At 44.9% G+C, this 15671-nt stretch overlaps 1 protein-coding gene across 1 annotated transcript in view; it reads right to left on the bottom strand.

The window, feature by feature from the left end:
- The window catches only part of GUSB (glucuronidase beta), a 159125-nt gene that overhangs the window by 125734 nt on the left and 17720 nt on the right, over window positions 1-15671 (bottom strand). The window contains exon 2 of the mRNA XM_069226881.1: window positions 3034-3219. Within this exon, the coding sequence (XP_069082982.1) occupies window positions 3034-3219 (186 nt within the window). The remainder of the gene's footprint in view (window positions 1-3033; window positions 3220-15671) is intronic.

Genomic DNA, 15671 nt, shown 5'->3' with positions numbered 1-15671 from the left:
GACTTGTGTTTACCATGTCAGTATGTTGACAGGCACTTTCTGATAAGGAATACACCTTTGTCTTCTGTCGAGTTTCCTTCTATTCTTTGGAAAAAGGCTGTAATCATGGGCCTGATCTCTGCATTCCCAGATGGCACAAACATATTTAGAGTTCTTATTGATTACCACTCAAAATGCATCTTTTATAAATTTGTTGATGGGGCGGAAACAAAATCTGTGACTGAGTTCTTGAAAACCATTTTCAGCATTGAAGGATTTCCAAAATGTTTAGTGTCTGACAATGATGTGCAATTTTCATCTTTAGAATAAAAGATATTCTTAGAGATGTCAGATATTTCACACATCACCCTTTCTCTTTACAATGCCCAAGCTAATGGTTTGGTAGAAAGGGCAAACAGGTTGTTCAAGGAGAGTCTGCAGCTTGCAATTCACGAGAGATTTTGGAGTCATCATGTAGCTCCACATTCAACTGCTACAGTGATGTCATTTAAACTCCTGAGAGCAAGGGGAGCTCAGTCTTTAATTAGGCCAGGGTTGATCAGTGAGAAGTTACCTTGAAAAAATGTAAACATTAAGGTGATCAAGAGGATTGTATTGGACAACTAGAGACAACGCCAGGAATATTATGATTCCGAAATGTGTACTAAGCAATTGAAATGGAAGCTACTGTAAGTGTCTGGATAAAGTGAGGAAAGGTTTGTCTAATTGTACTCCTCAACAATGGTTGTTAAGGGTTCCAAGAGTTCAGCCCAAACGAAGGATGGATGTTAGTAGAGAAATGTGGTTTTAGTAAAAAGCCTAGCCATGTAAATGTGGGAGAAGGAGGTGAGAGTTCCTCTTGCATAAGATTGATTCTCACAGAAGTATGGGTCATGTCAGTTCTCCTGCTTGTGTTCTGAATGCCTCTTTTCAAGTTTTAGATAAAATTAACATGTCAGACATATGCTGTGTGCAGAGTTTACAATATGCGGTTCAATCTCGTAATATTCATAATTTAGATACTAGTTCACCATGTTGAGATGTAGTCGTAGACTCAGATATTAGTTTAAACATGTTCTAAAACTTTGATTGTGGTGTTTCAGCTGCGAGCAATGAAAGTGCTCTTTGGAGAGAAGACAAACCAGATTAAGAGGGACATCAAGACATCTGAGTAATTTTGTCTGTTTCTTATTTTTAGTTCTTTTATTCAGTTTGTTTGAGGGGAGCAGTAGTGTTGTGTTGGGAGTTTAATGATGATAGATCGTTCATTGATTGTGTACATAATTGATGTGTCACTGTAAGCCACAAACATGAGGGCTTTCATGTGCTGAGCTCGACTGTATGTATTCGAGCAGGTGTGCTCATTCTAGTGATGGTCTCTGTCAGTTTGAAGACCAGAGCTCCATCACACAGACACGTCCATGCTTCATTCCTTTTTATCTTCATTAAAGGCAGATTTTATCACTAACCTCTCTCATTCTATCTATGCACTTCCTGTTTCTGCCTTGAGACCTCCTAGCAATGAAACAAAGATAGTTTACTCTAAAATATTTCTGCACTTATAGAAGAGGGATGAAAAGAAACGTGTAGCTCCCTCCACCACTTCTCAGAGATTCTCACAGGATAGCCTACTATCTATCAACATGGGAAAAACTTTCAAACTTTAATCTCATTACTGGTTGACGATGTGCTTAGCTTGAGTGAATGAGACACTTAATCAGCCTACAAGAGTCTCACTCTAGGGAACTCTAGGTTCAATACAGATGCCCACCTACTCAAATGATATTCAATCACATTAACCTAAGTATTACACTAGCACCCAGTTTGGGCCTGTATTAGGTAAAATATTTATTGTTTCCTCTGCAAGGCAATTCAATCCAGAAAGACAACCCATTCAGCTAGAAAACTATCAATCTTCAGTTGTCAAAGGTCAATACACAGCTACACCACTCATGCTCAGGGACTGAGAGACCAAACAAGTAGGACCTCTACAAGTATTCTTAAACTACCTCCTAAACTTTGGGATGAACTCCCCACCTATTATCCCCTTTTAGAAAAGATTTCGAGATACACTTGTTTTTGCTATGATTATCATCTTCAGATCATGGACCACATAGAACAGAACATACATGAATTGGCTTGTCTGTGTTTACAATGATATTACAAATGGAATGATTGCCATCCAAGTCAGACGGGTAAAACGTATTTCCTATAGAGGCAGGAAATGCAGAATGGTGGAAATTTCCTTACACCTTCATATAGAGTCCTATGGACTACTTAGCCTAACATTGGTATGAGGACCAGAACTCCATCGGTCATCGTTAACAGAGTTTTGTGACACCCAGAACAAATAAGCTGTTCTTGTTATAATAAGTAACACTAATGGGTGTTTGGTGTCTTACACACTAGCGTAAAAACCTAATTACCCCAAATGCCATGTATAGAGTAACTGTGATATAAAGAGTATAAAGGTGGAAGCACTTAGTATGGGCCCAGCTAGGACCACAAATGGTGCAAGCTGCAGCAAACGTGCAACGTGAGAGAGAGCCCACTAGAAATGCACTGTCTTTTTGAAGAAGAAAAAAATATATATTTTGTGATGATTTCTGAAACTTGAAATGCCTTGTACATAAAAGTGACAACTACTAATAGAATAAGTGCTGCATGAACCAGTGATCTGCATGACAGAAGTATTTAATAGTACCCACTGACTGATCGATAGCATGTGAATGTAGCATAAATTGTCACTTTACACATCTTTTTCCACTTAACGTAAGACCAAAACTTCTCTCCAGTGAGGACACACTCATGGGTTTTGCACTATATTTAATTAATCAAGTCTTCAGCTTAGTCTATTTTGGCGACATTAATACATTTTTCCCCATTCATTTAATAGCATAATCATTTATGTATATTTTCTTTTTTACAGACAGTATCACGGTGAGTGAATGACAGCACATCACCTAATGTTCGTTTCCAGACTCTGTGGTACAAGTGGCTTATCTAATTTAGTGCCACATACAAGTGGTACTTTACAAAACATGTAATACTCACCACTACTGCAAAATAGTGTGCGCTGCCAACACGAAGTACCACTCTTATTGTATCATCTTCAACCCAGCGACTGGGCAGCCACACCTCCTTCTCGTACCACACCCAGCCAATGAAATTTTTCAAACCTGGATCCTGAGTGATGTCGTTGAAGCTAGCGGGAACTGGCATGTCAATCACAGGCCCAGTCTAAAAAGTCAATGAGCAGAGAAACCTAAGTACCATCACAAGAAATACATTTGGTAAATTCCCTACAAGACAATACGTTTTCTAAAAGTGTTAAACTCAAAATAAAGATATGTGAAACACCACTCATTAAATTGTGCACTTTCTGTACCAGGATAAAATCCTATGAACAATTATGTACAATTAACATCAATTGGCAGTATAGCCTGAAACCAAAAGGGGCTCTGCCAATATGCACTGCATCTTAGTTACTTTTGCAAATCCCCAATACAAAATGGCAAAAACAAAAACAATCATCTCCAAACAAAAAAAAATTGTTAACTTCCTCCAGTGATCAATCGACTGGTCCTACATCAGGCCCTCCTTATTTGTGAGAAATTCTCTTAAGTTAAGGGGGTCATCCAATGAAGCGAAAAGAACAGTTCCTTTAACAAGTCCTGCATCATTAACATAAAAGCTAGGTGGTTGAGATCTATTGTCACAATATAGGCATGTCATCAGAAAAGCACAAATAAACTATGGGGGTTATGCCTGGGTACAGTATGATGAGGAGTTTCGTGAGTATAGCCCTAGATCCTGAGGTGCAATTGGGGAGGGGTTTGGAGACTGACAAACCTGTGGCAGTACACGATGGGGCCGGCCATGTTCGGCAAAACAATTTTTACAGCAAGCCGCCTACCAACAGTGTATCGCCCCTTTCAGGAGCATCCCACACTTGGGGGCACAGGCAAGGGTCAGAACAGTCAAGCGGTGGAACAAAACAGTCTGCCAGGAGTGTGCTGGGATTTCAATAAGGGCCTCTGCACCAGTATTGCAAATTCCAGCATGAATGCTCAAAATGTGCCGGCAGTAATGCCCTTGTCAACTGCTACAGGGCAGGGGGGGTCACTCGACCAAATTGGCTGGACAGTGGCAAGCACAGCTGCAGAGCACAGGTGTGCAGCAGCATAGTCATTCAACAGGTTTCCGGCCAGGAAGAGGCACTCAGGGACCTGGGGTAAAAGCTCATACTCCAAATAAACTGGACAGGCTGGAGTTTTGGCTGTCACAGTATGAGCTGCGGGAAGACGCCAGTTAGCATCCAGTAGAGTATTGTTTAGGACTGATAATATGTCAGTGGTGTAGGTGGTAAACAGATAGTCCGCCAGAGATTCAGAAGTGTTGACGTTGCTGCAGATCTTTGTGCTGGGGTGCCTGTGGCATGACATTGTCTTTAGAGCTAGACATGTGCCAGTTGTGGACAATGACATTGCTGATGCTTTGTCTCGTTCACAGTGGGAGAGATTCCATGGGCTGGCCACGAAGGCAGACAGAGACAGGAATCTGGTGCCTCAGGAATTTTGGAAAGTAGGCAAAAAAGGAAGCTACAGTTGGTGGTAGTCTCGTTGGTAGTTTCCACAAGGAAGGTTTATGTCCAGGCCTGGTCAGAATTTTTGATAGTGGCACGCAAAGGCGGCAAGAGGAGTGGGCCAGGACAGAAGACATGGTTCAATTTTTATTGCTGTTCATTGACAGAGGACAGTCGAGAGTAACTATTTCGGGGAAACTGGTTGGTATAGCCAAACTACTATGGGGAAATGCCCCACTGGAGGGAGAACTGGGGAGAAGAATGCTGGAGGGGTAGGAACAAAAAGTAGACCTTACAGTTGGACCGGTTGGGTGACGTGCTTTAGGTTTTGCCCGGGGTTTGCCGGGGAGAAGATGAAATGTTGCTGTTTAGCACCCTGATTTCCTGAGTGTTTTTTGGGGCTTTTCGGGTATCGGAGCTCTAAGGGGAAAAAGGGTGTTGAGGACTTTTCTGGGAATAAATATACAGAAGTGCAGATGGGGTACAGGTTTAGTTATACTGCTCAAAGACAGATCAGAGGGGACAAGTTTAAGGCTGTCTGGCTCCGGGCTTACCCTGTGGCAAGGAATTGTTCAGTAAAATGGGGGTCATCTCTATGGGCTCGAAATGTAGCAGGGAAGGGAAGGGTCTTCCAGCATCGTGATGGCAGGCCAATTCCTGCACTTCAGCTGTTGGCCATCCTGTGCAAGGCACTCATTGTAGGAAAGTACCCTCTTTTTGGCATGGTTACCTCCACTTTTTGGCTGCTGTCAGTATGCTTGGACAGTATTAACTAGGATCCCAGTGATTGTGCTCTCTCCCAAATTTGGTTGCTTAGGATTTTGCACACCCCACAATTGGCATATGGTGCCGCATATAAGTCCCTAGTATATGGTACTTAGGTAGCCAAAGCATTGGGGCACCAGGAGTTCCCCATGGGCTGCAGCATGTATTATGCCAGCCATGGAAGCCGATACAAAATGCATCTGCAGGCCTGTCATTGCAGCCTGTGTGAAAAAGTGCATGTACCCTTTCATCACAGGTTACCGCACCAGGTCACTAAGTCACCCCTATGGTAGGCCCTCCTAGTCCAGAGAGCAGTGTGCAGGTCCCTGTGTATGAGGGCACCCCTGCATGAGCAGATGTGCCCCTACGAACTCTAGTTCCATTGCAGTGGACTTCGCAAGTGCGGGGAAGCCATTTTACCCAAGAACTGGACACAGGTCACCTGTGTCCAGCTACATAATGATAACTCCGAACCGGGGCATGATTGGTATCAAACATGTCAGAGCACTTTGGGGGCTCCTTAGAGGAAACCAGTATTGCTCTTACCAGTCTTCGAGGGTTTTCCGGCCAGCCTGTGCTGCTGCCACTCCACAGACAGGTTTCTGCCCTCCTGCTGCTTGACAAGCTCAAGCAGGGGATGGCAGAACAAAGGATTTCCTGTGGGAGAAGGAGGCAAAACCCTCTCCCCCTGGAAATAGGGGTTACAGAGCTTGGGAGGAGTAGCCTCCCCAAGCCACTGGTATGCTTTGAAGGACACATTTGGTGCCCTCCTTGCGTAAACCGATTTGCACCAGTCCAGGGACCCTCGGTCCCTGTTCGGGCGTGAAACTGGACAAAGGAAAAGGGAGTGACCACTCCCCTATTAATCACCACCCCAGGGGTGGTGCCCAGAGCTCCTTCAGTTAGCCCCTTGGTTCTGCCATCTTGAATTCAAGATGTGCAGAGGCCTCTGGGAGCATTTGAGTGGCCAGGTCAGGGAGGAGACGTCAAAGCCCCCTCCTGATAGTGGGTACCCTGCTAGGTGACCAATCCCCCTTACTGGGCTATTTAGGGCCTCCCTCTTGGGTGGGTCCTCAGATTCGACATGCAAGATTCCACCAGGACTCCTCTGCATTGTTTACTTTATCTTCTGGCCACTAGAACCATGACTGGGCTCTTCAGGAACCAACAATCTGCAACTCCAGCAACAGATCCACTTTGCAACATTGTTTCTCTGGCTCCTTCCAGCAACTGCAACATTTCCCTGGCTGTGCATCCTCCGAGGTCGACAAGACTCCAGCCTAAACCAAGTAAGAAGGAATCTCCCTTGGAGTAAAGGAGTCACTCCCCTGCATCTGCAGGCACCAACTGCATGGATCTGCTCTCCTCCAGGATTGCGTGGATCCTGCGTCTGTGACACCATCGCTGACCTTGCCAACACCCATGCACTTGCTTCCAAGGACTACATACTCCTCGAGGACCTCAACTTCCACCCGAAGAACCCCAATGACAACTCCACCACGCTGCTCAAAAGCCTCGCCAACCTTTGGCTCAGGCAACTCATCACCTCGCCCACCCACTCCGCCGGTCACTCACACAACCCCATCTTCACCGCCAGCAACCACATCTCCATTCACCACATCACTGAACTCCAATGGACCGACCACCACTGTATCCACTTTACCTTTGGCAAATCCCCCGACCAACACTTTGCTCACCTACAACCCCGCAGGAGATGGAACAAGATCATCAAGGACCAGCTACTCACGAGCCTCAACAATTCACCCCCCAGACGACCTCAACACCAACACAGTTGCCCGGGACCTCATCAACTGGATCTTAGACTGCGTCAACACCTAAGTCCCCCATCAACAAACCCTCCAACAGACGCACATCAATGAACGCCTTAAAAGGAAATGGCACACCGACAAGACCCCCACCAACAACGAAGCCTTCAAAAAGGGCCATAAACACACAACACCAGCTCATCAGGACCACCAAGAGAAACGCCGCCCAGGAACGCATCAACAACAATGCACACAACAGCAAAGAACTCTTCACGATCATCAGTGAACTGACCAAACCCAGAGCGAACTCCACGGACATCCTCCCCTCACAAGAACTCTGCAGCAACCTCTCCACCTACTTCCACCGCAGGATAGACATCTACGACAGCTTCCAGACCCAGGACCATCCCACGCCCAATATTGTCATATCCACTACTGAAGCTCCTCCAAACCCCCACCACCTAATCTGCTGGGCCAACATCTCAGAGGAAACCCTCAACATCATGAACTCCATCCACTACGGCTCTCCCTCCGATCCCTGCTCCCACCACATCTTCAACAAAGCAAGCAGCACCATCGCACCCAAACCCCGGCACATTATCAACCGCTCCTCCGAAACCGCCATCTTCCCAGAAATCTGGAAACACGCCGAAATCGAGCCCTTACTGAAGACACCAACCGCAGACCCAGACGACCTCAAGAACTTCCGGCCCATCTCTCTACTCCCCTTCCCAGCCAAAGTCATCGAAAAGGCTGTCAACAGACAACTCACCAAAGACATTGAACTCAAAAACATCCTTGACCCTTCACAGTCAGGCTTCCAGAGCAGCCACAGCACTGAGACCGCCCTCCTCGCCACCACAGACATTCGCATCCTCCTAGACAGGGGTGAGACTGCGGCTCTCATTCGCCTTGATCTGTCCGCCGCCTTCGACACCATCTCCCACCGCATTCTACAGAGTCATCTCCACGACGCCAGCATCCAAGACACGGCACTAGAATGGATCACCTCCTTCCTCTCCAACAGGACTCAAAGTCCAATTCCTCCCCACTCTTCTACTCAGTGGCCACCAAGATCATCTGCGGCATCCCGCAAGGCTCCTCTCTGAGCCCCACTCTCGTCAACCTCTAAATGGCACCCCTAGCCACCATCGCCAGACACCACGCACTCAACATCGTCTCATATGCCGTAGACTCTCAGCTAATCATCTCCCTCACCAACGACCCGAACACAGCCAAAGCCAACTTCCACAAGGGAATGAGGGCAGTCGCAGCCTGGATGAAGGAGAGCTGCCTCAAGGTAAATACCGAAAAAACAGAAGTCCTTGTCATCTGCAACAACCCCTCAGCCTGAGACATCTCCTGGTGGCCCACTGCCCTCGGAAGCGTCCCAGCCCCCACTGACCACGCCCGCAACCTCGAAATTATACTGGACCCAGCACTCTCAATGAACCATCAAGTCAGCGCAGTCTCCTCCGCCTGTATCAACACCGTGCACATGCTCTGGAAGATCTTAAATGGATTCCAACCGAATCCAAAAGAACAGCCACCCAGGCCCTCATCAGCAGCCGCTTGGGCTACGGCAACGCACTCTACGCCGGAACCACCACCAAGGTACAGAAAAGACTGCAATGCATCCAGAACGCCTCCCCCCATTCTCATCAAGAAACGCCCCCAAACACAGCCACATCTCCACCCTACTGAGAGACCTGCACTGGCCCCCAGTAGACAAGAGAATCACATTCAAACTTCTCACACATGCATACAAAGCCCTCCACAACGCCGGACCAGAATACCTCAACCAGAGACTCCACTTCTACATGTCCACCAGGCAGCTCCGCTCCGCCGACTTCGTCCTTACCACCGTCCCACGAGTCCGGAAGGCCACAGCCGGAGGAAGGTCCTTCTCCCATCACGCTGCCAAGACCTGGAACTCCCTTCCCATCCACCTCAGAAGATCTCCCACTCTATTGCAATTCAGAAAAGACCTCAAAACTTGGCTCTTCACCTGATCCCCTCTGTTCATTGACAACCACTCACTTACTGCCCCCCCATTCCCCCATCCCCAAACCCCCTCCACATTCCCCCCCCCCCCCAATTCCCTTGAGACCCTAGCGAGTGACTAGCCGCACTTTACAAACATATTGATTGATTGACAGGTGGTGGTCTGGAGTGGTTCCCTTGGTCCTCTTTGTCAGCTGTCCAACTTGGGAGATGCTAAGCCCTTGCCTCTCCTTGCACGACAGTGCCCCTGTGCACCGTGACTCATGCAGCTCCCAAGGCTTGTTTGCTCCTGCTCCAAGGAATCTTTAGGCTGCACAAAGCCCCAGCATCCCCCCACCCCCACTTCTTCCTGCCAAGCACAGTCTCCTCTCTACTGCTCCAGTGATGTGGGACTCCTCTTCAGGTGTGCTGAGTGGGCCTCACTTCGACTTGCTGTGCCTGCTGCCAGTGGGTTACCTGTGGGGGCTGCATCCTCTTCTGTTGTCTCTCCTGACTGTCACCTCGGACTCCCTTCCAAGGGTCGAGTCCCCTGGGCCTTGCTGGTCCTCTTCAGCCTTGCAACACTTTTTTTTCTTGTTCTGCATTTGCCAAGGCTTGTTGGTGGTTTTCCTGCACCACTGGCCAACAGATGCAGGACACCAACTGCATGACTTCAGGGACTCCTCTTCATCGATTGTGCTGCACAGTTAGTCTTCATCATCCCCCATCGACCTGCTCCTGCATCCACAGAAGGGTGAGTAGTGGCTCCTGCCACAACCGGACATTCCATCACGAACTGGACTTGGTCCCATTCCTTTGCAGGTCCTCTTCTGCCAGAATCCACATTTGGGTTCTTCCAGCCTGGTCTGGGTCTTGCATAATCCTTTTGCTAAGTCCTCGTGTTAGTTTTGGGGAAAACCTGGTATTTACCTCTGCTCTCCTGGTCACTTTGGTACTCACCTCTAGGAGTTTCTAGTTCCTCCAGCTCCTCTCTAACAACTCCACATCCTTGGGTGGGGGACTGTATCTCGCATTCCTCTTTTTTAGTACACGGTTTGGCCCTCCCCTAGGGCACGCACTATTTTCTAATTCTTTTGCCAATGCTTGTTGCTTTTATGCTCCTTACTGATTGCTATTGTGTATATAATTAGTGTATTTACTTACCTCCAGTTGGGGGGACTGCCTATAAGTATTCTAGTATTTGTGTTACCATAATAAAGTACCTTTATTTTTGTAACACTCTGTGGTTCTTTCATGTGTGATACTGTGTGGCTTTAGTGTTATTGCATAAGCTTTGCATGTCTCCTAGATAAGTCTTGGCTGTTTATCTACAGCTACCTCTAGAGAGCCCTGGCTTCCTAGACACTGCCTACACCTCACTAATAGGGGATACCCGGAGCTAGTATAATGTTCTAACACCATAAGTGCTCACCACACACCAAGCCAGCTTCCTTCACTGATGTTATTAGGTTTGGATGTCTAAGGATATGGTACACACTCCTTCAGCGTAGGGATGGCAAATTAAACAAGCAGGAGAGGTCGGAGCAGGGCAAACATCATGGGTATGGGCAGATGGTCTTTGGACTGCTTTCTACGTTATGTTGGAGGGGAGTGAATGACTGTTTAACTATTGCTAGTTGTCACTGTTTGTTAGTGTTTTTCAGGGTTGGTTCCTGGCCCGGAGGCTGCTGGCTTGTTACATTGGATCAAGAGGCATTCTCACGTTAGGTGGGCAGAAAGACAGAGCAGGCATAGTACAAACTTGGGTCTCGGCCCCTAACGTGTACCAAGTGAGCTGGCATGGCAAAGGGGGCATGGTTTGGACAGAGCTTTTACCATGTTTAAACAGGCTGTTAGTGAGGGGCCAGTGTCCAGATGTTTTGCAGGTACATCTAAGGGAGAATGTCTTAGTTGCAGAAAAAGGTTTGGCTTTAATGAAATCAATGAAGGAGGACTTAAAGGAGATGCTAGCCAAGGTGTTCAATGTCCAATCGAGGGTTAAGGGGGTTGGATGGGAAAGAGGGGGGAGGATGAGTCAGAAACAGTCTTGTCAGGGCCTTTCTCTGGGTGGCGGTTGGCCGTGAAGTTGGCATAGTTTACAGAACTTTATGGTTGTTGACAGTGGCAATCCAGGCTGAGAGGGAACGGGTAGACAAGATCACGCCTGGCTGAGCAAGGAAGTTAAAGTTCCAATAGTGAGTTAAGTTAGTTAGAGGTTAATAGTTGCACTAAAACTGGAGAGGAGTTTAAAGGCAGCAGTTGCAGAAATCAGCACTGGAGGAAATGGGAGTAATGCAGTATAACAGTGTTGTGGCGGGGAGGGTCTCTTACGGGTGGGGGGGTACTTAACATAGGTGAACTTTCTGTATAGTGAGGACTACCTTTGTAAGGTGAAAGGCCCAGGATTGTTTTATGTGATGAGCATCTCTTTCAATAAGGTGGCCTTTTCAACACAAACCTGGTGTTAGTGGTCAGTACTGCTCCCCCTCTTCCTCAATGGGGAGTGGAGGGGGTTGGCCAAGCCAACCAGTGGGATGTGCCCCCTCACCCCCCGCCCCAGATGATTAGGTGAAATGGATAAGTCTGATGACTGCTAGGGGCTTGGGCTGTGATGGGCTATTTCATATCCCACAGGTATATAACCTGCCATTTTGGATGACCAGCCACCATTTTGTCTGGGTGACACAGGTGCTGATATTAGGTGCAGTAGCGTTTCTTCCAGCCATCCCACACCTTTAGTCAGTGGTTTTAGGGTTATTTTTTCACAATGTAGGTTTGGATAGCTGTATGGAACAGGGGTGCAGGGGATAGTTATGCATGTATGGCTGTTGCTTTGAGGCAGGTGCATGATTGTTTGGCAGTGAAGTTTGCATGGTTTACAGACATTTATGGTTGCTGACAGCGGCCATCCAGGCTGAAAGGGAACAGTTATAGAAGATCACGCCTGGATCTGCCAGGAAGTTAAAGGTAGCAGTTGCAGAAATCCGCACTGGAGGAAGTTAGGTTCATTAGGAAGTTAGTTAGAGGTTAATAGTTGCACTAAAACTGGAGGGGAATTTAAAAGTAGCAGTTGCAAAAATCAGCACTGGAGGAAATTGAGTATTGCAGTGTTGCGGGGAAAGGACTGTTAGGGGTGGAGGTCCAACATAAGTTAACTTTTTGCATAGTCACGTTTGTAGTTTTGTAAGGCGACAGGCCCAGGATTGTAGAATGCGATGAGCACCTATTTCAATAAAGCTGCATTTTCCCACACAATCCTTGTGTTAGTGGTAGGTTCTGCTCCCCCTCTTCTTGCAAATAGTACCTGTGGCAATGCAGCATTAAACTCACTTTTGGTGTGCTTTAAATGTTTGTATTGTAACCAACAGTCCAACAGCTATGGATAATTCTTTGGACAAGTACAAATATCAGAAACCTGAATTCCTGTTATCTTTAGTTTATGGTACCATAGTGCAGACTTCTGCGACTTTAAGTCCATACTCCAAATGTCCTTAAAACAAACTCCTCCAAGCCAGCATCTCAACTACTCTGGTTGTTTCTTCCTGCACATGATATTTGTAGTTTATCTGAGCTTTCTTTAACTGTATTTCTTAAGCACTGAATTATGAAACAGTTCTTTATTAAGATTGTCATTGCTCATACACAACCCGCATCAGAAACGCAGGCTAACATAATACAGCAGAGAACCACGGGGGCAAGGGCATACAGAACTTCGTAAATTGTCAAATGCATACAGTAATGCACAACCCATTAACAAAGGGCTAACAGTGCTGTGTACCTACTACAACCATTAACAAGAGTGGTCTGTGTGATTTTTTTCAGGATGGGGGAGTGACGACGCCTGGGCTGTGCTCAGCCTTAGTTGTCCCTCCTAGGTCCCATCCAGGCCTAGCTGTACGTTTACGTAAAATACTTTAAAAAAAACAATCCGGAAGTTGAGCTGAGTTCCTTACTAAATTGTAAATTTAGGGCCCGATTACAAGTGGGTCGTTCATTTCCGTGTAGACAGGGATTGATGCAGGAATTATGAGCCGAGTGGGTCAAACCTGCTGAAATTAAACAAGAGAAATTGTACAGTATTTACCGAATCATGCAGATTTTGGTACATTAAACACCAAATCCGCATCTTATTCCCCACAAATAGGTGTTATTTATTGTACCAGATAAGTAATGTACCCCATATCATTATCATGTCCGATAAATAGCACGCGCACGCTTATTCAAGGCCTGAGAGTTAATATATGATCCTCGGACAAGCATTCCTATTCACATTTCAGTTTAAATGCAACTGGTGCGGTCATCTTCTCATTTGAGTTCATTGGAAGATAAAGTGAATCAATAAGTTCTACATTTCATATCACACTTACTACTTTGTCACACAATTAATGTTAGTTTTCTTTGCAGTGTTTTATAGCTGTACTGAATTCTGGGAATTTAAGTCCATGACTAATATAGGGCAAACAATTTAATGGCACTTGGTCGCCATTTGCACTTGTTTGTTCTCGATGCTGTTCAGATGTTAACTCAAAACGAAAATGTTGTTTACCAGACTTGATTTGCTATCAAGAAATATAGAATTTCTCATATTGTAACTGTAAACGTTTGTTTGAATTTGTACATATTGTCGTCCGGCATTGTGTTTCAAACCACTTTATTCTGTTCACAAATATTGTTGTCAAAGGACTGGTGGGCCAAGCCATTGTGTTTTTTTTGTAGCTGACATTTATGAGTTAACATCAAATAACTTTGCAAATAGTGCAGACAATGCACCTTGTCAACTAGATGCTATAAAGGAGTATAATTAATGATTCTCCTGAAACGTGTTTGTCCATACACGCACTTACATGAACTTCTCAAAATGAAGGCATTTCTTTTAAAAGCTTCCATTTAGTAATGCTTTACTTTTTATCATTTATGGACTACATAGTAAAAGCAAAAATAAAGCAAGTTTAGGTGTAAGATAATATAGTTTGGGCATACAAACACATACCTGAAGTTTTCACAACTAAGACATTTCTTTTAAAATCTTGGATTTATGATTAACTTATTTTTTAATGTGTTACTAAATCAGCACTAAACGCAAAAGTATTTCAAGTTTATGTGTAAGAGAATGCTGTCTGCAAACACACTATATGCAGCACACGCTCACCTTAGCTACACTTACAGCTAAAAGAATCCGTGTTTAGATTCACTTCCTGCTGGAGACCTGCCATTGTTTGAATGTAATACCAAGTACCTCAAAGCCAGCCCTAACGGGTGTGATGCATATCAGAGAGGTCAATATTTCTCACTTTGTTGGAATGTGATGCTCCCTAACATTACAGTCACAGAGACTTTTGACATAAATGTGACATCTGTCTTCACTCTCCTGTTCACAATACTAGCATTTGCTATGATATAAAGTAAAAGGAAGTTATTAAAGTTGCCCACTGATTGCTGGGAGAGGTTTCCCTTATTTTCAAGTGGACATTAAATACAGAAAACAATATGTCTCTGTAAAATAAAATATAGCTTATTACCAAGTCTTCTACCTACTTAAAGGCAAATAAGGTTCCATTTAAATATTTATATCATATGAAATGTATTTTTGACTAGGACTCTCTCTCTTAGCACTATATTGTTTGATTGTATGTTTATCCCTAAAATTAAGTTAATCAGACTATTTTAGAAAGGCTACACCTAGAAGCAGGAAATTCCCTTTCTGTTTTTTGTGTCCTTTCAGTGCCATTCCTTGTTCAGTATTTGTTGGAATCACGTGGCAGATTATTTAAGCAGGCTGTAATATGGCTTTTGAGTTTCTCTTTATTTTTGGTTGGCTTATTAATGTTATTGTTGAAGTTCACTACTCCATACTACTAAGATGACACAGTAAGCACACTGAGAACCATGTTTGGTAAATCAGGGGACCACTGTATACACACAAGGAATATCTGTCTGACCTCATGATCACAGGTTTGAATCTCTGGAGGTCCACTCTGCCTTTAATCCTTCTGAAATCAATATAATAAGTAGGAATATGCAGGATAAAAGGACATGTTTTTATTAAGCACCAAAATACCCCAAGCTGTGAACAATCACAAATGTGAAATAGAGCTTCACCGTTGAATTTTTATGGTTTGAAAAGTACTGCTAGCAAAGCCAATAGATCTGGCTTTAATGTGCTAAAGTAGTGGTTCTCAACCTGTGCTCCAAGGACCCCTGGGGGGCGCGCGACTGCGTAGAAAATTAAATAATATTAACAGATTAATAACGTGTATATAAAGTGGCTAAACGTACAATTACATTTTAAAGCACACTGTAAATGTCAAGGAATTATAAATTGGAGGCTAAAAATTAAATTAGTACCCCTCAGATTGATTCCTGCGAGAAGTGCAGGTGCATCAAACAAAATATAGAATGAATGATGTGTGGCTTCTGCTGAATTTAGAAAAGCTCCAACCTCCCTATTAAAATTATTGTTTTTAATAAAAAAAATTGCAAATTAAATAAAATGTTATCATTTGTGTATGTGTTTGGTGAATGCTTATTTCTGTATTCTTATGTGTATTGTTTTGCATTTCGAATCATCAACAATGTTTAGGCCGAGGCACCTG

The sequence above is a fragment of the Pleurodeles waltl genome, chromosome 3_2 (assembly GCF_031143425.1).
Source record: "Pleurodeles waltl isolate 20211129_DDA chromosome 3_2, aPleWal1.hap1.20221129, whole genome shotgun sequence".
Classification (NCBI taxonomy): domain Eukaryota; kingdom Metazoa; phylum Chordata; class Amphibia; order Caudata; family Salamandridae; genus Pleurodeles; species Pleurodeles waltl.
Note: the sequence above shows the minus strand (reverse complement) of the source record. Positions and strands in the feature narration are given on the sequence as shown.